A 21116-nucleotide genomic window follows, 5' to 3' on the forward strand; every position below is an offset into this window, starting at 1 on the left:
ATTATTCTTGGTAGTGAGTTTCTCCATGGTGCTTCCCTAGGTAATTTGCTGTTCCTTTGCCTATCACAGGGCCTTGCCAGACTGCAGTCCTTCAAAGTATGTCAGAGTTGGATTTAGCTAAAGTCCTGCCTCTTGGGCGTCAGCATAGCCTCTTCAATGGTCTTGAGGTTGTGTTGAAAAACATGGGACATTTGATCCAGCAATACCTGCCTGAAATTCTACAGATTCTGCTCTGCATGACTGCAGTGGTATCCTGCATCCTCCAGCAAAGAGAGAAGGTACAGTACATGCAAATATACAAACATGTAAATTAAGTTTTTGTCTCTCCTCCTCCTCTGAGCTTACACATATAGACAGAGCTTTATTGATTCAGATAAAGATAAGTTGAATGCCATTGTGGAGTGAAGCTTAGCAATTAGAAATCTGTTAAAATAGAGGCCAGTGGTACTTGTCTGAAAGTGCTGCAGGGCTCAAGCAGTGCAGGCAGAGTTAATGTACTTAGAAAACTGTGTGTTTGTTTGAACTACTGAAGAAAGAGTTGGAGGTGATCTCTGTGCAGTTCCTACCTGTATTTTGGAGAGATGGGCATGAGAGAGAGAGAAATGTTCTGTTGTAAAGATGTAACAACATTTTATGGCTGGAAGTAGAAATTTGCTGTAAAGATGGAGTGTCTTGGCAGCAAGCATAAAACTTTTGAGCAGGGGAAGGAGAGGTTTAAAGTTCCTTGCCTGAAGACATTTGAGCAAAGCTTGTCCATTAAGTGTTTTGTTGCAGTGCTAGACCTCAGAGGAGCTCAGCATTGTGGATGATCACAGTGATTATCAGCCCTTTGTGTCTCCTGTCATGGGACACAGGAGGGACATGACTACCAGCAGTTCTTTCAGCACACTAGAGGCATCTTCAGCTCTGTATCAGGAGTCATACTAATCCCTTGTTACCATTTGGGTCTTAGCCAGGTACCTGCAGAGCAGTGGAAATGATTTTTTCCCTTGCTGAGCAATGGCTGTACATGCAGAAGGGGTCAGGTGAGGAAAACATCCTGTTAAAGATTGGTTGCACCTGAAGGTGGGGCGTGTTGGTTTATTGCTGCCCTGTATGCAGAGAGGCAGCACAGACATCCCTGAGCTCTAGTCCAGCTACTTGGGGTCTGTTGGCAGCTGCTCAGAAACTGTAACACTGAGCCAGGCTTTTCTGTCTTCTTGGTGCTGGTGCAGAGCCTGCCCATGTATTGGGTGGGAAACAAGCAAACTGCACAGTCATCGTCATCACTGTGGTGCTGCAAGGTGTTAGGAGATGATGGCCTGAGCAAGTGGGAATGAATGTTTTGTCACCATGAGCATTTGAGGTTAGAACTTGCTTTGAAAAAAATTTATCCAACAAAGCAAATCCTTGCAATAGGCAGTATCCAAGATCTCATAGTTGCCTGCAGGCTGCACAGAACCTGGTAACTGTCTTAATTTACGAAGAAGGTGAGCAAATTGGAGGACGTCAGCATCCCCCAGTCTGACTTCAGCAGTGCATTGCATATGCCTGCATGTTTTCAATGAGGACAGGAGACAGGAGTTCTAAAAGCTGCTTCATTAACTGCTAGGAAAGCCACATTTTGCCAGTGTTGCTACAGTAATTCTGTCATGGTTGTGTAATATCAGGAGTGACAGTCTGTTGTTTGTCTGAACTTAATTTAGCACTTCATTAGCCCAGGGGCTGTTAAAAGCTCAAGGAAGAGTGTGAGAAATCTGTTTATCTTGACTAATAATTAGAAGACATTCTTGGAGTTTGAGGTAATTTATTGCAGACTGATACTGCCTGGAGAGTTAAACATCAACTCTGACCACTTTAAGACAAGTTATTAATCTACCATTTGTGGATGCTGTGGGACAGAGAGAGAGAAATGCTTACCATTTCTCTCTGTCTGTCCCATAGCATCCACAACTATTTCCTACTGATTGTGTTCACTGTTGAGTTTCTTTGTCCTCCCAAAGGCTTGATCTCAGAGAACTCGTGGTGATTGGATAGTGGGAAACCCAAAATGACTCCACTTGGAGGTTGCCATTAGCAATAGTATCCTGGTTTGTGCTTTCTTTGGGCTTTCAAACAGCTCATTTGCCACCTGGAAGCTGATTGCACTCCACTGTACACTTTCAGCATAGCTTGGGAAGTCCTGTTGCAAGAGCTTGATCAGTTCCTTCCACCATCTCCTCTTTGTCTTTTTTACTTGTGATTTTATATTCTTGGATCCCCTTGTGGTGGATCATGATATGGGGACCCAAAAGAGCTCCTATATCAGACAGTGGCTTTCATCTGCTCTCGTTGTTTCTGAGGCTGAAGTTCATTACCTCTGCACTGTGGAGCTACTTCTTGTGCTCATGCTGTGAGCTGCATTGCACAGTATGGAAATAATTTAGGTTACTCAGGTCAAGACTCCTCTCAGGGAGGAGAGTCAGAATGCAGCTCTGCATGAATTCCCTTACTGAAATGTTTTTCCAAAGAAAGGCTATGGAACATAGCCACTAAATGGGTACAGGAAGCACCTTCCTGTAACCAAATGCTATAGCCCCCACCCTACTCCACTGGAAGATATAATTCACATTCTTTCCTTCTCTGTTCCTCCCCCCTTCTCTTCTACTGTTGATTTCTTCCCAGAAGATCTCCATGTACAAAGTACAACTTCACTTTGAAGAGGTGATTTCCGTCCTTTCAAGTGTAAAACAGAATTATTTAAGTGTCAGAGTTGGAAATCTAGTTAATTGCAGTGTAGCTTTCTGCATTGCATCCAAAAGGGGCAGATGCTACAGGGTTAAACCTATAAGCACGGACTTTTGATGACCTGAAGAAGTCCTGTGTAACTGACTCTGAGCAGGAACAGGCAGGCCACTTCTAGAAACAATTAGGTCAGCTCTGAGGTGTACATTGCTACTGTGAACAAGTTACAAGAGAAAACAGAGGTTTCTGCAAAGAATGTGTCTGGATGTGGTCAGTCAATTGCTGGTTTAATTTCAGAGCAAATAGTTGGTAGTTGCTCTGCCAAGGTCTTACTGGGCTGTTTTTTTTTGTTGGTTTTCATTACAGGTCCAACCTAGGTTGATTAATCCACTGAAGAATTTGAGACGTCTTGGTCTCAAGCTTGTGGCAGAGTTTTTTTCTGATTATGAGACCTACAGCTTTAGTGTGGAAGAGATTGATGCAGTTTTCCATGCTGTGGTGTGGCCTCAGGTAAGTATTTCTTGTTTTTCCAAATAACTTGTTTGAAACATGTACCATGCAGAAAACTCCAGCTGTACTCCAGTCCATCATGTCAGCTCTGTCCATCGCTAGAGTGGATGTGGCCTTGGACAGACTGTGGCATCCCAGTGTCTGTGCAAGGCCACTTTCCTGGCTCTTCTCTGATTAGTCCTGGAATAATCAAGTCACAGATTAAAGTACAAATTAATTCATCTGAATAAAATGGATGCCATTTCTTTGTTCTTTAACCACAGAAGCAGACTTCTTCCCTAGATGCTTCAAGGAAGCTAAATAATACGAGTCATTTCTAGATGTACTTTGCTACTTTTCTGTGTGACAGTTGTTGGGTAGGGGACTGCAGAAGCAAATGCTGCTGCAGGAATGGACCCAGGAGTGTCTGTCAGTGGGCTAAGTGGTCTTGAGCCTGCCTGCCAAGACTTCTATGTGAATATAGTGACAAAGCACAGGCATTTGGCTTTTATCAGAGAAATTCAGATCGCCTCTGAGCTTGGAAAATGCACTGCTGTACGATGAAGAGAGAGCACAGGATTTAAAATAAAAGTATATTGTCTTTGTCAGTGCAGTGGCTCTGGGATTGTCAGGGAGTGCCTGTACCAGCTGCTGGGTTGTCTCTGCTCTAAAAGCAAGTTGTGTCCATGAAAAGGTTAACTGAGTAAGAGGGGCTGACTGCAAGCATGCTCTTCCATAGAGGCTTTTAAGGTATCCAAATGCCCAACTTCCCTGCAGCAGAAAAGCCTGTTAAAGAGCACTGGTCTAGTCTGTGGAACAACAGAGCTGCTTCTCTAGACATTGTGTTTGTTTACTCCTACAGTGTTTCTCTTCTCTACCAGTAACAATATGTGATGTATAGTATGGTTATGTGGACAAACAGTAGATTAAAAGTACCAGGCAGTGCATATAGCTCTGTATTGCACTGGGCAATGGGGAAATCCATGTTCCTGGTTTGCCCATGGAGTCTTCTTACAGCTGGGGTGCTACGTGGGAAAAGCAGTGAACGTTTATTGCAGTTCCAGAGCAGCTCAGGCTATTGCAGTTCCAGGCAGTCAGCAAAGCACTTAAAGCTTTCATGGAGCACAGTGTTTGCAAATTCTGAGTAACTCTGAACAAGGTGTACTTTTGTTACTAAATAGTTAGAATGCCTCTTGTCCTTACATATGTCAGGAAGACAGATGGTTTTGAATCTTGGATGGTAATATGATCCAGAAGCTCCCTCTGGAGTCTTTTCTGGTGAACTTCATGAGGATTTGGTTTTGGCAAAAGAATCCTTTTGACTTGTGTGCTTTCCTTTTTTAAAACTACAGAACTGAGGTGTAAAACCTCAGTAAAACTGATGGAGAGGGCAAATTAGTTTAAGCCTGTTGAACCTGCAGTTGGAGTTTGCTGTTGTTCATAGCCCAGGATTTTGCTGCAGAGACTTGTTAGCAGCAACACAACCCCAACACAGGTTAGGAGATCCCATCCCAATATGATGTTCTAGCCTCTCGGTGAGGCTGTGGAGATACAGACCAGGTGCTGCAGGCAGGGCATAGGAAGTGTGGGAGGAGTGAGTTTTGGGTGCAGTGCTTGAGATTTCCTAGGTATGTCTGGGAGAGTTTGCTAAGTCTCTGCGGCAAATATGAGGTGTTGTGGGAATCTAGTTTCAAGGGAAGGCAAAAATGGTAGCTGGAATACTGTATAAACAGGAGTGAAATTATCTAAAAGTCATTTGACAAATATTGAAGAAGTTGGAAAATTACGTTATAAAAGGTTGAAATTACTTTATAAAAAGGGTAAACTGTAGAATGTGAGGTGTTTGGTAGAGAGGATGTTTTTAAGTGGCTTTACTTACTTGTGTTGCATTGGTATCTGATTTTTCTCTCCTTTAGGTCTGCAGATTGGCTTCAGAGAGTCAGTATTCTCCAACTTTTCTGCTCAAACTCATTCACACCTGGAGTAAGAACCCCAGGTAAGTGTTCTTCTGGCAAAGAAGCCTAAATACTTCTGAATACATAAAATACAAAGAAAAAGGAGCACGCTAGCAGGCTGTGAATAATTGTGTCCAAACCCATATTTTCTTTTTCCTTTAGACTCTTATTCTTTTGATAGCAGTCAAACAGCTGGGAAGCCTTCCAGTTTATGCAAGAACTCACTTTTTTAATAGGCTACTTTTTCAATGTATTAATAATTAAGCACATATGCAGCCTAAACTCAACTCACAGGTGAGGAAGAGGTCTGATTTCTTAGGAATATGTTTGTCTTGACCAATGACTTCTTAGTATTGTGAGATGGGAAGTCAGTTTTACAAGATATAATTTCGTTCATATTTTTAGAATCTCTGTTTCTTTCTATTTTATGAAAGAGTATGGGCAAGTTCAGCACAGAATCTGTAACTGAGAATCGTCAGTTACTGAAAGTTGTAAAAGAGCTTTTTTTGATTGTGAGAAGTTCCAACTCAACTGTCTTGAGTGATTTTTGCCTCTTCCTCAGACTCACTGTTTTTCCTTTGCTGAGTACCTGGTGTTTCTCTTGAGACACCTCATTGCTAGGCACGAAGACCTTATGCACAAACTTCTGTTAAAAATGATGTTGTATCACTAGGTTAGGAGCAGACTAAGAGGAGACTCAGGCTGTGGAGAAAGAATTAGAAAAGGGACTTGATAACCTCTCACCCTCCATTCATTGTATTTTTGATGATGCTGTTCTGGTTTTTGTGCACTTTTTTCTTGGTTGAAATGAAAGACAGTCATTATTTTTTGTGTGACTTCTCGCACAGAAGAATTGTAAGCTGAAAATTCTGAACCTAATTTTCAGTGAACCTTTTTATAATTTTTCTCTCAGGTATTTCCCTTTGCTGGCCAAGCAGCAGCCAGATCATCCAGAGAGTGATATACTGACAAATGTTTTTGCTGTGCTGTCAGCCAAGAATCTGTCTGAGGCCACATCCAGCCTTGTGATGGACATTGCTGACAGCCTTCTCAACAGCCCAGATTTTGAACCCACAGAGCAGGTTTCCAGTCTGAGCGTGACTGACTGTGTTGTCATGGCCAGTGGAGACGTGACAGAAGGTATGCCTGCCTAAGAGTTCTCAGAGACCTGTTGGGTGCTTTAGATGGAGGTGTTAGATTATGGTGAGGTTGTCTAAGAATACTGGGGAAGAGGACCTCCCAGCAGAGATGGAAACATCAAGGTACAAACTTGTCTTGTGCTCAAGAACTGTAAATTCCTGCTTGCTTCGTGACTGATGAAGTCCACGTTTGAGTGTCAGAGTCCTGAGCACAGAGAGATTCCTTATGAAGAGAGCAGTGTTGATCTGTTCTGTCTGTGAAGCTTTGACTGATACAAGTTCAAGAACTGCATTGCTGACTTGGCTCTGTGCCTAACACCAGGCTTTATATAAAGGCCCCCATTCCTGTATGCACATGATCCTGTATCACTTTAATGTTTAGTCTGTGCTCCCTGACTGGAAAGACCTGGCATCTTTGAGAGTTAATAGACAGAACAGTAGCGTGCTGTGTTTGATGCTGTGGAGACAGCATCAGTGTCCTGCTTTCACCTGCAGCACTCAAAGCTAGTGGAAAGGGGCATGTGCCCTTGTTATGGCAGCTTTGATTTTACACAAGAGGTCAGTGGTGGAATAAAGAAAACCACATCTACAAATGCTCCAGTCATTTTAGATGTTGGTACTGTAGAAGAATGTCCTTGGTGCCTTCTGATAAGCCTGCATATATGAGGGCTGTTACTGAAATCTGTGAGGAGAGTGGTGTGTGCTTGCTTTGAGCCCGTCTCAGACATGTTAGACTTGGTCTCAAAAAGTGCTGGTGCTTCTTCCCAGCCACCAGCTGCCCTGCATGTTTATAGCTCCCATTTACTAATGAAACCTCCCTTATCCTAATTTCCCCTTTGTATAGGGTTGGATCTCCCTTCTGTTTCTTGCAGCATAGTTTCTTGGGTGTTGCCAACTGTTGTGTCTCTTACAGAGCCCCTCAGCTTAGGTTGCCAGTTGGTCCTGCCTCATGTTCCTGCCATACTTCAGTACTTCAGCAAAACAATGTTAAGTATGGAGAAGGTGAAAAAGAAGAAGTACAGAGCTCAAGTCAGCAAAGAGCTGAGTATACTTTCCAAGTAAGTGATTCTTAGAGCCTGAAACAGTTAAAAATCTGGAAGGAGGGAGGAAGAAATAGGCTTATTGTAAGTTTCCAAATTAAAAAAACGGTGTGTCTCAACTTTTTAAAATTTGCAACAGTTGTAAATACCTGGATCTGTCATTGGCCTTGCTATTTGCTGGTTATTGAGGTGATAAGTTTTCAGAAGTTGATTCTAGCTGATTTTGTTGCTGGTACTCAAACCTAATATCTCTTGAGGTTAGAAAAAAGTGCAGAAATGTCTGCAGTCATGTGGAACTGAATGCTTAGGCTGGGACTGTGAATTTGGTAGGTACGCTCTGTTAGCCTGGATAGGCTGACAAAGCCTTGTGAAATGACACTAGTGCTGACAGACTTCTTTGCTCTGTACTGGTGATTGAAATTATATAAAAGAGTAAATTACGTTGTCCAATTCTGCAGGATCAGCAAATTCATACAAGAAAAGAGCCAGAATTCAGTGCTTGTGAGCCTTCTCATCCCTTTCCTTTATCAGACTAACATGGAGCAGGTAGGTAAAAATTTTCCTTGCCCCTACTAAGCATATGATTTTATTTTAATCAAGTATATTTGTTTGTTTTAAAAGTCATATACATGCCATTTCTCATTATCAGCCTGCAGTCAAGTCTTCACATGTTTGTAGTCTGTTCAGAATGCAGTGCCACTGTGTGTTGATGTGCACTACTCACCCAGAGGTGCCAGTGCCCAGACTGATTCTGTTCCCCCTTGTCATGGGGAAGGTCTGCAGAAGTTTTAATGCAGTCTTTACTTTCTTTGTCACTTGTAGTCAATCCACCAAATTGCTTGCAATGTTTGCAATAGTTGCTCTTCTTCAGTGTGTATTTTATGCACCCCAAAGCCACAGAGTTTGGACAGCAATGCGAATTTATGTTGTTGAGTAGTGGTGTGTGTGGTGTACTGGGCAGTGCTGCATTAGTCTGCTGCTGGTTGAAAGGCAAAGGCAAACCATGTACAGTACTATTTTGGGGGTTTAAATCTGTGAATCATTAGGGCACCACAAGTGATTGCTGTTGAGGGGACTCATACAAGAGCTTTACTGTGCAGTGGCCAGGCCCTCTCACTGGAGATACCCAAGAACTGTCTGGATGCAATCCTGTGCCAAGTGCTCTGGAATGACCCTGCTTGAGCAGGGAGGTTGGACCAAATTGACCCCCGTGGTCCTTTCCAACCTGACCTGTTCTGTGAAGTGTATGGTGCTGTTAATATTCATCTCACATATTCAAGAAAGACTGCTTTTTAAAGCTCCATTAGTTCTCCTGACCTTTGAGTCATGAGGAAAGACACATAAAAGAAGTCTTTATTGTCCTGACAGTCATCTCTTAACACTGTATTGTTTCTAATTGAGAGGCTGCAAGTACTTCTGAGAGATTTGATGATTGCATTGTGTCCTTCTAATTCTTTGTTCGCGTTCAGTATCTCTGATCTGAATGAACTACAGCAACGTGCACTTCGTGTCTTGAAATATGTCCCAAGGAAATGAAATAATCTTGTGAGGTCTTAGTACTTATTCAGAGTTATGTGTCTCTTTCAGGGTACCCAAATTGACATTCTGGAGACGGTGCAGAACTTGCTGAGGCATTGCTCAAACCCTACAAGCTTTCTCAAACCACTGGCAAAGCTTTTTTCTGTTATCCAGAACAAACTGTCTCGAAATAAGTTGTGCTTGGTATTTCAGGTATTGCATTTCTACATCTTTCTATGCTTTTTTTTTTTAATTTGCTCTAAGAGATCAAGAACAAAGTAATAGGAGTATTTATCTTTGTGCATAAATTTAAAAACCTTTTTACTCCTTGTGTGAAGTGAAAATTACAGAATTCTGTGTGATAGAAATGAATGAGCTGCACGAAGATTTGTAGAAGTTTTGGCTTACAGCCTGGTTGATGTGAACCTCGCCAAGGATCTTTAGTGTAAGAGAAGCCAAGCAAAGCACTTAAACTGCAACAAATCCTGCATGTTGATGAAATTAGAATGGATTTCAGTATCCTGAAGACAATTTTTATTTGTATTCTTCTCTCACAGTTTATAGTAGGATATTCTGTATTACTTTGAAGTGACTTACATAAAGTCTTAGCAGTAAAACACAGGAAATGTATAGTGTAGATATTTGGAAACTTAGGATTTAAAACACATATTCTTCAACTTACATGAGAAGGGCTCTTATGGAGGTTCTAACAGGAGAAAGGCTAATGCTGCTGCTTTATTTCTTTTTTGTCTCAAGTGGTAAAGTCTTGACTTATCCAAATTTTTAACAACTATAAAAGTTAACTGGGTTTTTATGTTTTTTAGACTTTATCTGACTTGGATGCTAAGTTGAAGTACATTACTGATGTTGTTAAGGTATGCACAGTTTTTCTCTCTGCTCCCTTTTTCCCCCAGTATGGTATGATCACATTTCTGTCATTTTTCATTAACAACCTTTTGCTCTGTCTTAGCTGAATGCCTTTGATCAGCGACATCTGGATGATATCGACTTCGATGTGCGTCTGTCAGCATTTCAGTCAATCACAGCCCACATCAAGGATATGCAAACAGTGGATACTGATTTCCTCATCCCTGTTATGCACAACTGCTTCTACACCATCCAGGTTGGCTGAATGTTCCTTCCCTGGCTATATGCACCATGTGTCCCTGATGAATCTAACTTTCAACTTACTTCCATTGGCTGTTTTTGGCACCACATAACATTCAGAAAGTATCTTTAGGTATTCTTACAAACATGTTTTTGAAATTCTGTCTGTTTACCTTTTCATCTGTGTGTCCCAAAAGGCAAACACAGTGCAGCACAACTTTCTGTCAGTGAGCAATGGAACTGTTTGGTCATTTGTACTGGATAAAAGGCACATTACAGGCTTGAAAGGCTGATTTTGGTTTGTTGCAGCATGTTCTGGTTGTGTGCGTCTGCTGGTAAATGTAAAGGGTTTTTTCCTAATGGGTAGGCTGGGCATTAATTTGGGACTAGAACTTCTATAGGAAAGTTCTCAATAGTTACTGAGTCTCTGCAGGACTCGCTGTGTTGTATCCAGTGGTGCTGTTCTGTCCCAGCTTTTGGGTAGGGAAAGGTGTCACAGCCAGACTCATGTGGTGCCATTTCTTCATCCTCTCAGCTCGGGGACATGGCTCTCAGTGACAATGCAAGCCTTTGCTTGACCAGTCTCATCCACCGACTGGCAGAGATCAGCCACACAGAAGATGAGTACAAGGAGCTAATCCAGCACACTCTCCTGGAGTCTGTGAGAAGGGGTCTGAAGAGTAAGACTGAGGTAAGGCAGTGGTATCTGATCACACATTTGCATGAGATGTTTTTTGGGTGAGTTCTCAAAGTCCTCTACTTGGATAAGAAGTGCAGGTACCCACTGTAAACTTACCCTTAATATGAAACCTTATAACATTCTAAAAGATTATAGAAATTACCTGTGTTTCTCTGCTGTTGTTCAGCTTTTCTTAGTTGAAACTCGTTTTTTGGAAGGGAGGCTTCAATTTATATGCAGGCCATAATCGGTGCATTTGTTGTTACCAAGAATTAGGACGTTTGACTGAAACACTTGTAAATGACAGCACTGCTGTTCTCAGGAGTGTGTAGCAGCCTCTCCAAGGGATACTTACCATTCACTGCTTGCTGTTTTTAGAGCATCCAGCAGGACTACACGTCACTGCTTTCCTGCCTCATTCAGACATTCCCAACAAATCCCGAATTCCAGGATTTGGTCCAGCTGACTAACCGCCATGATCCTGACATGGACTTCTTTGAGAACATGAAACACATGCAGGTAAAAGACAGCAGGCATTTCTTGGTGCCTCTCTTCCTCTGCCAAGCAAAAGCATCTTACTGTGAGGGGATGTTTTGCAAAGCATCTGTGTGTTGTCTGCAGAGCAATTGAACCTGTGTCATTAGATACTGTTACAAAAAAGAGGGATGTAGACATGATAAGAAGTGATTGAGAATCAAAGTCATGTTTCTGTCTGTAAATGTATTGGGTTTATGGTAGCCCACAGTCAGCAATATCCTGAAGATTCCTCTGACATAGGCATGGAATGGGTCTCTGTTTTTTCTGGTCTATTCCCTGCTGCTCTCTGGAGTCTCTGCAGCCCCTTCCCATTCACAAACCTTAGCAACACAAATGTTACACAAAGCCTGGTTTTTCTTGCAGTATGAAAATACATTAATTCTTTATTCAGAGATGTAATCTGAGAGAGTCTTTGCTATACCTGTACTTATATGCAGTTTGCATATAAGTTCTAAGTTCTTAACTTTAATTTTCTCTGGTCTTTGCATTTCATTGCAGCAGCTGCTGTTTGCAGTTGCCTCCCTTGTCTAACACCTCAAGATAGCACAGTCTTATGATTGTGAATCCACAATGCCATTGACTTGGAATATCTGTTGAGGCAGAAGGCTAGTGAAAGGCCAGAGATTTAAGGAAAAAGGCATGCCTTAGAAATGACTGTAATATGTTTATGGCATTACCTAAAACTGGGACATTTTCAGAACTGCGGGATGTAGGTGCTCTCTCGTGAAAGTTGTGACTCAAGCACCACCTCATTCACTCTCTCCCATGTGACATGTCTCAGATCCACAGGAGAGCACGAGCTCTGAGGAAGCTGGCAAAGCAGCTCACTGAAGAAAAGCTTGTGCTGTCTTCTAAATCCCTGCAGAACTACATCATGCCTTATGCTACAACTGCAATTTTCAGTGAAAAAATGCTTAAGGTAGGCTCATTCAATTAAATGCATCTACTTGAATATTTTCACCTTTCTTATATACCATTTCCCTTAGAAACCTAGCCCACTTAGACAGCTGGTATGTTTGTGAAGTGAATGTCTCCATTGTAGATAAAAGTGCTGTGCTAGTATTGGTGGCAGAAAGAGGGTTTGGAAAGTGCAGATGCAGTCTAGGCCCAGTCCTGTATCTGCTAAAGTTGTCCTGCTTTTCAAAGGTTGATCTCTTAACTCTTTGGGTTAGGGTTTTTTGTTTTGTTTTCGTTTTAACTTGGGGTTTTATTTGTCTTTATTTTTTGTAATCAGCTTCTTTTTTTTTTCCCTCTGCCTCCAAACTTCTGTCTTCCTGTTTAGTTGTGATACTCTTTGACAGTTGACTGTGGGAATATAGTCTGCACCTAGTAACTGAGGTGGGAGTAAATACAGTTTTCTCTGGATTTAGAGGGAAACTGCAGGAGTTGGCTGGAAACATCTGAAATCAATAGCAGCTTTGTAATGAAAATTTGAAGGCTGATGGTTTTTTAGTCACTTTCACTTTCAGTGAAATTACTTGTAATATCAGTGTAGACAGACTTTCCACCTGTGGCCCTTAAAAGCCAGGTTTCACACTTCCGTTAATTCCCTGCACACTACCAGGAGAACAGCAGACCTGCTTCTATCAAGTGAAGTCAATGTCCAATTTGCTTACTGTCAGAAATGTTCTTCTGAAGCTGAAACAATTAGCGCTCAGGCACAGGACCCAGCCCCTGCAGCAGTGCAGTTTGTGCCCCTCAGTAGAGTGACTGAGTAGCTCTTTGACCAGAGGGCAGTAAAATGTGTGGATTGAAACTTTGGTAAAGAAATAGACACATTTTATTCCACATCTGAAATGGGTTTGTAGTTGACCAGCAATGTGCCATGTGTTTGTGGTTGGATGCCTTGACTGGTTCTTGTTCTTAGTTCTTTAGCACATGTGAGCCCATAGGTTTAAGTATGTGAGAAAAGTTAAAAGTGTGCAGAATAATTTGGAGGAAGTGGGTCTGGAGATCTGCTTGATAGACTGTGATTTTTTTTTCCTAACTTGATGCTCAGGGGGAGATGTAAAAATACTGAATCCCAGCATGCCCACTAGACAAACATTACTTCTGTCTTTTGTTGCTTTGGATGAAGGATGCTGCAGACACGTGGTCATTGTGAATGCTAACAGCAGCTGAATTTCTCTCTTTTGAGCAGCATGAAAACATGGTAACAGCCTCAGTTGAAGTTGTTGGAGCTGTCTGCCGACACCTTTCGTGGTCAGCCTATTTGTACCACTTGAAGCACTTCATCCACGTCTTGCAAACAGGACAGATCGGTACGAAGCTGGGAGTCAGGTGGGTACCACGAGCAGTGCTGCTCTGGGTTTCTCCAAACTGTGCTTAGGCACAGTTCAGTGTTTTTAGGAGCATCTCATGGACTTTGGCCTCTTCTCTGAGGTGAGAGATTGTTGGCTTTGAGGTGGACTTAGGCAAGTGAAGGTGGGATGGCTTGTTGCCTGGATCTATGAAGTTTTAACAAGTTGTTACTTTGTTACACCATGACTCACTGAACCCGTGGCAGCAGTTCTGTCGGGCTGTCCCTGCTCCTGGGACGCCTCCATTGCTCCAGTACCACGCTCTGTGAGGTTTCACATTGAGCTGGGTCACAGAATACATGTTGATGAGAAGTAACCAATTTTTATTTTCTGGGGTGTTTTCAGGATAAACCTCCTTATGGTGCAGTGTCACTAAATCTGATATTTTCCAAAAAATGCCTGTAAGATTTTTCTTGGTTTTGTGCAGAATACTGATCTTTCTTCGTGTTTTCCTTCTGCAGCTTGTTAGAGACAGTGCTGGAAGCCTTTCACTTTGACCATAAAACACTTGAAAAGCAGCTTGTGACCATTGACAACCAAGGTGAGCCTTTTGTGTCTGCTTGTAAAAACACTCCTCAGACTGCTCAAATGCAGCTAATCAAAGTTTTGTGGTTTACTCTTGACATCAGCAACTTCCTTTTTTTTAAATGGGCATCTTGGAAGCTAGTGTTGACTTGTCTCCTCAGGAGTAGGGCAGATTTTCCTCCTGTGTGTTGACAAAGTCGGGAGAGGTGTAGGGAATCATGTCCACATTACCACTCCATCCCAGGCTTCTGTAAGCCAAAACAGCCCAGAACCTTTGTGGTTCTCATGGTTATCTGCAGCCAAGATATCCTCACCTTGCTTCCCTTGCCATTGCACAGGACAAAGTTGTATCTTCACTTCTTCACTATTGTGGTTACCTATGTGGGGACCCTTGGGTGATGGAGGAGGATGTCTCACAGTTGTGCTTGTCAGTAGCTCTTGCCTTGTGAAATCCTCAGTTTTAAGTGAATGGCAGTTCTCTACAGTTCAGGCACATTGACCTTTGCTCAGCTGACTATGGGGTTCAGACACAGAGTAGTGTAATCTTTGCTTTAAACCTGGCCCTGAGGGTGCTTATCAGAAACCAGCAAGCCAAAGCTTCTTTACCCAGTAGAAGAAACCTGATGATTATTGGTGGTTTGCTGTCACTGGTGGTAGGTGGGAGCTTTATGTAGAACCAAGCTGTCACAGGAGTCTCAATTAAGGGCTCAAGTTTTGTGTTCTCCTGTATTTACCTGTACTTTTGGCAATTACTTAATAGAAGCTGCTGCCATGGACCTTGAGCCAGTGGTGGAGGCTGAAGAAGCCATGGAGCTGGAGCAGAGTGAAGGGGAAGAGGAGGAAGCTGAAGAAAAAAATGGGAAGAATCTTTCTGAGAAGCCAGTAGAACCTGAGCAAGCAGCTGAGCCATCTGAAAATGCTAAACAAGTGCCCAAACCTGTTTCATTCTTACCCCGAAATAAAGAGGAGCTTCAGTGTCTGATCCAACACATTCAAGAAACAGTTACAGTCAACATCTTGCCTAAATTGCACAGGTGTATTGTTGCAAAGGTGAGGAGCTGACATTTGAAAGGTCCCTTTGTAGGCTGCTACTTTAAGGATTGGGATACTACTTCAGAGCCAGTGAAAAAGCAACATATTAAAAAAAAAATGGACATAGCTAGGGAGAGACCATCTGAAAGCACAAAAAAGGCCTCATGCCCTTTGCTGAGTCATGGAGATTACTGACAGACCCTCTGGTCAGTGTGGATGTGGTGTCCTAACTTCCCTGCTGAGCACTGTCTCAAACTACACAAGGGAAATGATTCACTTTGTCCAACCTCTTGAAGAATTCTCAGCCACTTGCTTGCACCAGCCTAGTTTCTGTATTGAAAACACAGGGATTTATCTCACCTGTCCTTTAGCTGTCTGGGTTTTTCCTGCAGTCATCAGAGGATAGCAGCCTGCCATACTGGCCTCTTATAGGGTTTGTTGAGAAAAACTGGAGTTTGTTTCTGTATATTAAAAGTGCATTATGTCTTGCTTTCTTAAAAAGGTTAAAAGAGACGAGGAGCACAAGCTTGTGAAATCCAATGTTGTGAATGATGATGAGGTAGTTCGTGTTCCATTAGCTTTTGCAATGGTCAGAATGATGCAGTGTCTTCCCCAGGAAGTGATGGAAGCCAACCTACCAAGGTAAATCCCAGTGGGGCTCCTTACATCCCAGTGGGGCTGTTCATTGTGCAGGGAAGAAGTGCAGGCACCTTTCTCAAGCTGTGGTTACGTACATGGCTAAAGAGGGACATCCTAACAGACCTTAAATAACTTCTTTTGGAAATTCCTGTTCCTAGTGACATGCACCACTGCACCTCAGCATTTAGCTGCTGTAAATCCTGACCCAAGGGCAGAGCTGTGAATCAAGGTGCAGAGGCAGGGCTGGTTGTGCTGGGGAAAGAATAATGTACAAAAAGAAAGGATAATCAGTAGAATGTCCTGAAGGGCAGTATGTGTGTGTATGCCTATAAAACCTCTCTGTGAGGCTGGCTGTGAGTACAGCTGTGGTTGTGAAACAGTCCTGAAAAGCAGCCTCCTTGGCAGGATAATTAGTTGTGCTCTGCTTGGAGATGAACAAAGCTGTCTATCTTTGTTTCCAGCATCCTACTGAAAGTCTGCACGTTCCTGAGAAACAGATTTCAGGAAATACGGGACATTGCCCGCAACACCCTCATTAAAATCATGGAAGTGTTGGGAGTGCACTACCTTCTGTATATCCTAAAGGAGATGCGGTCTGCACTCATCCATGGCTACCAGGTAATGCTGAAATTCTTCCTCTTCTGCTCTCTGTAGGCTTTTTTTCTAATATATCAGGAGGAGAATCTAAAGGGAAGTTGCTATTTGAATTGTTTTGCACTGGTAGAATAGCTTGGTATAATACAAGTAAATATTGTTGCTAATGCCTACATCAGTCTTTGTTTTGCCTTGCCAAATGTCAAATAAGGATCTGTACCCTCAAAGAACTGAGAGTCTAAGCCATTTTCCTAGTGGAGAGTTTAGGTATGTAGGGGAAGGATGATTTTCTGGTTCCAGTAAGATTAGAGGAAGTCTTTCCATAAGGTCATGAGGGCTAAGCAGTATCTGGGGGGAGTCTGCTCAGAGACTGCACAGACAGTGTGTGGTGATGCTAGTTGAAGGATTGCTTCCTAGATCCAGAGCCAAGGCTCTGACTATTAATTCATCTTTCCTCTTTCCATGGCTTGGATTAAGAATCATTTTTCATGTGAATTACCACAGTGGAGTAGCATGAGCTTCTAGCTGCTGTAACAGTGAAAGAATCAATTAGAGCAGCCTAAGTATATCAGTAAGAGCCCTGGGGAGAGAGGAGATTCCAGCCCTCTTGCCAGTATGAGGTGGGATAGGGATCCTTTTTCTCTTGCTACTACATGGATTCTCCTCCTCCCAGTGTTTCCTTTTTTTTCCTATAATGAAAGCTCAAGTGCTTTTTTTTCCTATAATGAAAGCTCAAGTGTATGACTTGTGATGTCTCTGGTATGGGAGTGTCCCCATGCAGTATGATTAAAGAGGTCAATGCAGAGGTTTGGAATGATCTGTTCTCTTTTTCTGTAGCTCCATGTGCTGACTTTCACTGTGAACCTGTTACTGAAGGGCCTTACTACCAGGCTCAGTGCTGGTGATTTGGACCCCTGCTTGGATATCCTGATTGAGGTAAAAGCTATTAAAGACTGAAAGGAAAAGCATCATGAAGTGCCTGGGACATATTCTAGGAGGGGAAGGTTTTGTCTGGATTGTCTCTGACTTGGTGGCAGACCAGGCTGTTGTGTGTGTACTGCCAAGGAAGGAGGCACCAGTAGGCCCCGTTGTAGATGGGAATCAAGAGAAGTCAAGTGTCTCTGGGACTGTATTCTAAGCCCTGCATCCTGAGAGGGGATGGATTCAAGATTAAGACACCTGCCTGTGTTTTCCTGTACTCTAAATTGCTGAGCAAGTCAGCAGACATCTACTCAGTGCAGTCCACAGAGCCCAGGAACTCAGCTGGCCACACAGATGGGGTATAGTGGGATGCATTGATCTGACTGCAGTCCCATTCCTTGTGTCACAACACCAGAGGGGTGTGAGAACAGTTTTCTCATCTGGTGTACTTAAACAAGGATGTTCTGTGTTGACAAAGGAAAGATAAAGGTGATTTGTAGGAAACATGGAGAATTGTTTTTTCTGTGAGTGGGGAAAAATAGTGTTGTTCTCTTGCTACTGGAGAAACCTGCTTTTCTTCAATCATTCATTTCTCTTGCCTGTTTTCAAAGATTTTCAACCAAGAGTTGTTTGGGAATGTAGCTGAAGAGAAAGAAGTGAAGGGTATTGTCTCCAAGATCATGGAAGCACGCAAAAACAAGAGCTACGATTCCTATGAAATTCTTGGGAAGTTCATAGGAAGGGGCCAGGTGACAAAACTTATTCTGCCACTGAAGGAGGTAAGAAAAGTCAGCCAGTCTCACAAACTGTGACCACCCTCAATTCTGTAAGGTGATTCTAGAGCCTCTGGGTGGCTACTTTGAAATCACCTATGGAATCTTGCTTTGGCTTCCCAATTTCCTTTGGGAAAGCAGGGAGACTTTACTGTTGATATCCAGGGCAGGGAGTAGCATTCTGGGAAGCTTTTAACTACTGCTCAAGTGGATACATCCCACTTGGAGTTCTCCATGCACACTCCCTCTGCCCACTCTTCTTTCCTCTGGAGCTTAGAAGTCCTGCAAGGCTGCTCTGTGGTTTAATCTCTTGTGCTTGGAGGAAATGTCAACAAAATGTATCCAGGGTCTATCCATGTGCAATAGTTGCCTTTTCAAAGATGCAGATTTTTTAGCAGAGTGCAGGCTCACACAGGAATGGAACCCTGATTTGCTCGTTAGCTCTTGTGTCCTGGTGGCTGTAGCTGAACTGGCTGGAGACTGACAGGAGCAAGGGGGAGGGATGTTGGTTCAGAACTGAGGCAATGGGATGCTATTCACCTAAAGAGCTGGAGACTGTGACAACATGATGAGAGAGAAATTGGTCTAGTTTCCCCCATGATTTCTGATTACAGATAATTGCCATCAGGCTGTCCTCTTAAATTCTCATGGTTTTACCTTTGCAGACTCTGGAGAGCACCACAAGCTTGAAGATAGTCCGGAAGGTGCATGAGGCACTGCGTCACATCATGGCAGGGCTCATCTTCAACTCAGACATGAATGCAGAATCCCTCCTCCTCCTCAGTCATGGTCTCATCAGTGAAAATTTGCCTCTGCTCACTGAGAAGGCCAAGTGAGTTCCTGGGTGTTGTTCAGATGGTCTGGTATTGGTTTGCTTGCAGAAATGGCAGTTCTCAAATCCAACTGATCAAATGCATGAGAGTTTAATTTCTTTCATTCCCCTTTTGTTTTCAGTGTAACTAAATCATTTGTGCAGTTACAGGGCAAAAAGAAAGCTTAGTAATGAGAGTTAGCATTTGTGAAACTCAGGGGAGTCTTCTCTTGCAAGGTCTCTTGACCTTCAGCAGGGCTTTTTTACTGTCTGATGAGTTGATAACATGCATTAGGATGTTAGGATAGAGGAACAATGAACAGTGTTTAGAAGCAGGCTGCAAACATTTCCATGGGGCCAGGAACAAGGAAAAACATGGTCTTTCACTTCATTGCTTTGCTGCTGGGGCAGAAGATGAGGAGAACCATCAGATTTTCTCTTCATCTGGTGGTGTCACTGCTCAGAGCTGGGTTTAGGTGTCCTGCATTTGGTGTTACGTAGACTGGCTTTCTCTAGAAGTCTGCTGTTTGCAGACTTCTTGGAGCAGTGTTTGTAAGCCACCAGTTAAACTGATGTAATGATCAGTAAAGAAGAGCAGTGGGTAGTGGCAGGATGTGTGTTTGCTTGAAGGAACTTCAAAGTTGATCTGTCCACTAAGAAAAAAGTGAGGATGTTATACTCATGATTGTATGTTTGTTATCTCTGGAATAGTGGCATTGTTCTCAAGTCTGAGTCCTGTCTGTCATGCTGCTTTCAAATTGGTTTTATTTCATTGTGGGCCATCTGTGACCTGCTTTTGCTTGCTGTGTGGGAGGCAGCTGAACACAGTTCAGCTCCTTTTACTCGCAACAGCAAGATTGTTGTGGAGAGTGTTCATATCTGAATATTTTCTTTTGCCATGCATGCACTGCTTTTCAGGAAAAAAGCTGCCCCTCCTCCAGACCCTCGGCTGCAACCAGAGAGCTGCCTGCTGCTCCAGCCCACTCCTACAAGAGGAGGGCAGAAAGCTCATGTCAGCAGCAGGACTAACACATATATCCTGGTTGATTCAGGACTTCGGGTAAGATCTCCTCAGATAAAAAACTTTACATTCAAAATTTTGTTAAGGGTGTGTAAAGGAAAGTATTCTGGATATATTGTTTCAGTAGCACAACCATTAGCCTTAACTTCACTTTGTATATTGTAACTCCAGTGATGCCTTTAGATACTTTTTTTTTTAAGTGCCTGTTGAAGTATTTGGGTGAGATATGGCATAAGTTCTACTATAACCTGAAACAGTTCTGGGACCTTAATTGACTCTTTTGTGTTCTGAATGAATGAATATCCTGATTTTTCTATTGCAGCTACTGCATATGAGCCTGAAGAGATCCAAAGTAAATTCTTCTGAGGAACATGCTTTGGAAATGCTAGACCCTTTTGTTCAGCTGCTTATAGACTGCCTGAAATCTATGGATGTCAAGGTACAATTCTGAGCTGAAGTCTGTGTGTTCTGTCTGCTGTACTAAGAGTCCTGCCCACAAATGTCATCTTGCAGTTGACTTGCAAGAGGAGAGAAAGCCACCAGGTTTTCAAACCTGCTTTAATAGGTGTGCAGATTAAATTGTTTGAGGACATGTAATCCCAAGGGAGGCTTGTGGTTGATGGAGGACTGAATGGTTCTGCTCTGTGTTGCAGGGGGCAAGTTCTCCTAGAGAATGTTCATAAGAGGAACTTAGAGAGTGTCTATGAGGATGTTCATGAGGTCCTGTGGGTGCTGGGAGCAGTGTTCTCATAACTGTGGTTTCTTCTGATCCAACTCCAAAGTCTTCATTCCTAGCACTGTAGGCAGCCACTTTTTGGGACAGCTTTTGGTTTGAGTGAGCGTAGAGCCCAAGAGTGGAAGGCATACCTCATACCGTGTCAGATACTTGGAGTGGGGCTTTCCATGTCTTGAAGGCAGCTCTGCTTCATATCTTTACCTGATAAAATCAAAGTTATAGAATATTGGAGTCACAGAAATTACTTTCAGAACTGAGAAACCTTGAATAGTTTGAAAGAGGTTGAGTTTGTTAGCTAACTGCCTTTTACCACAGTTGTAGATAGCCTGGCCATGTCTGTAAACCAGTGAGAAGTGTTCTCTTAATGTCACTCTACCCACGTGCTGTCCTTTGGCTCTTTCTTCCAGGTGATAACTGGTGCTCTGCAGTCCCTGGTATGGATTTTAAAGTTCCCTTTGCCTTCTGTCAGTACAAATATGGAGTCACTGATCAAGCAGCTTTTCCTCTTGCTGAAAGAGTTTGCCAAGACAGGAATAGCCAAAGGCCAGAATTTCCACCTGGTTGTGAGCTGTTTCAAAGTAAGTCAGACCCAGCTCT

General features: G+C 42.8%; 1 protein-coding gene across 1 annotated transcript in view; it reads left to right on the plus strand.

The window, feature by feature from the left end:
* UTP20 (UTP20 small subunit processome component) overlaps nucleotides 1-21116 on the plus strand; it is a 62524-nt gene that overhangs the window by 29895 nt on the left and 11513 nt on the right. The window contains exons 27-49 of the mRNA XM_064702160.1: nucleotides 70-278; nucleotides 3070-3213; nucleotides 5109-5188; nucleotides 6061-6287; nucleotides 7200-7344; nucleotides 7785-7872; nucleotides 8914-9057; nucleotides 9669-9719; nucleotides 9815-9967; nucleotides 10487-10642; nucleotides 11009-11149; nucleotides 11949-12086; nucleotides 13308-13447; nucleotides 13929-14008; nucleotides 14753-15042; nucleotides 15527-15666; nucleotides 16125-16281; nucleotides 17095-17193; nucleotides 17790-17957; nucleotides 18617-18783; nucleotides 19681-19822; nucleotides 20106-20222; nucleotides 20927-21097. Of these exons, the coding sequence (XP_064558230.1) occupies nucleotides 70-278; nucleotides 3070-3213; nucleotides 5109-5188; nucleotides 6061-6287; nucleotides 7200-7344; nucleotides 7785-7872; nucleotides 8914-9057; nucleotides 9669-9719; nucleotides 9815-9967; nucleotides 10487-10642; nucleotides 11009-11149; nucleotides 11949-12086; nucleotides 13308-13447; nucleotides 13929-14008; nucleotides 14753-15042; nucleotides 15527-15666; nucleotides 16125-16281; nucleotides 17095-17193; nucleotides 17790-17957; nucleotides 18617-18783; nucleotides 19681-19822; nucleotides 20106-20222; nucleotides 20927-21097 (3347 nt within the window). The remainder of the gene's footprint in view (nucleotides 1-69; nucleotides 279-3069; nucleotides 3214-5108; nucleotides 5189-6060; nucleotides 6288-7199; nucleotides 7345-7784; nucleotides 7873-8913; nucleotides 9058-9668; nucleotides 9720-9814; nucleotides 9968-10486; nucleotides 10643-11008; nucleotides 11150-11948; nucleotides 12087-13307; nucleotides 13448-13928; nucleotides 14009-14752; nucleotides 15043-15526; nucleotides 15667-16124; nucleotides 16282-17094; nucleotides 17194-17789; nucleotides 17958-18616; nucleotides 18784-19680; nucleotides 19823-20105; nucleotides 20223-20926; nucleotides 21098-21116) is intronic.

This window comes from Zonotrichia leucophrys, chromosome 1A (assembly GCF_028769735.1).
Source record: "Zonotrichia leucophrys gambelii isolate GWCS_2022_RI chromosome 1A, RI_Zleu_2.0, whole genome shotgun sequence".
NCBI classification, from domain to species: domain Eukaryota; kingdom Metazoa; phylum Chordata; class Aves; order Passeriformes; family Passerellidae; genus Zonotrichia; species Zonotrichia leucophrys.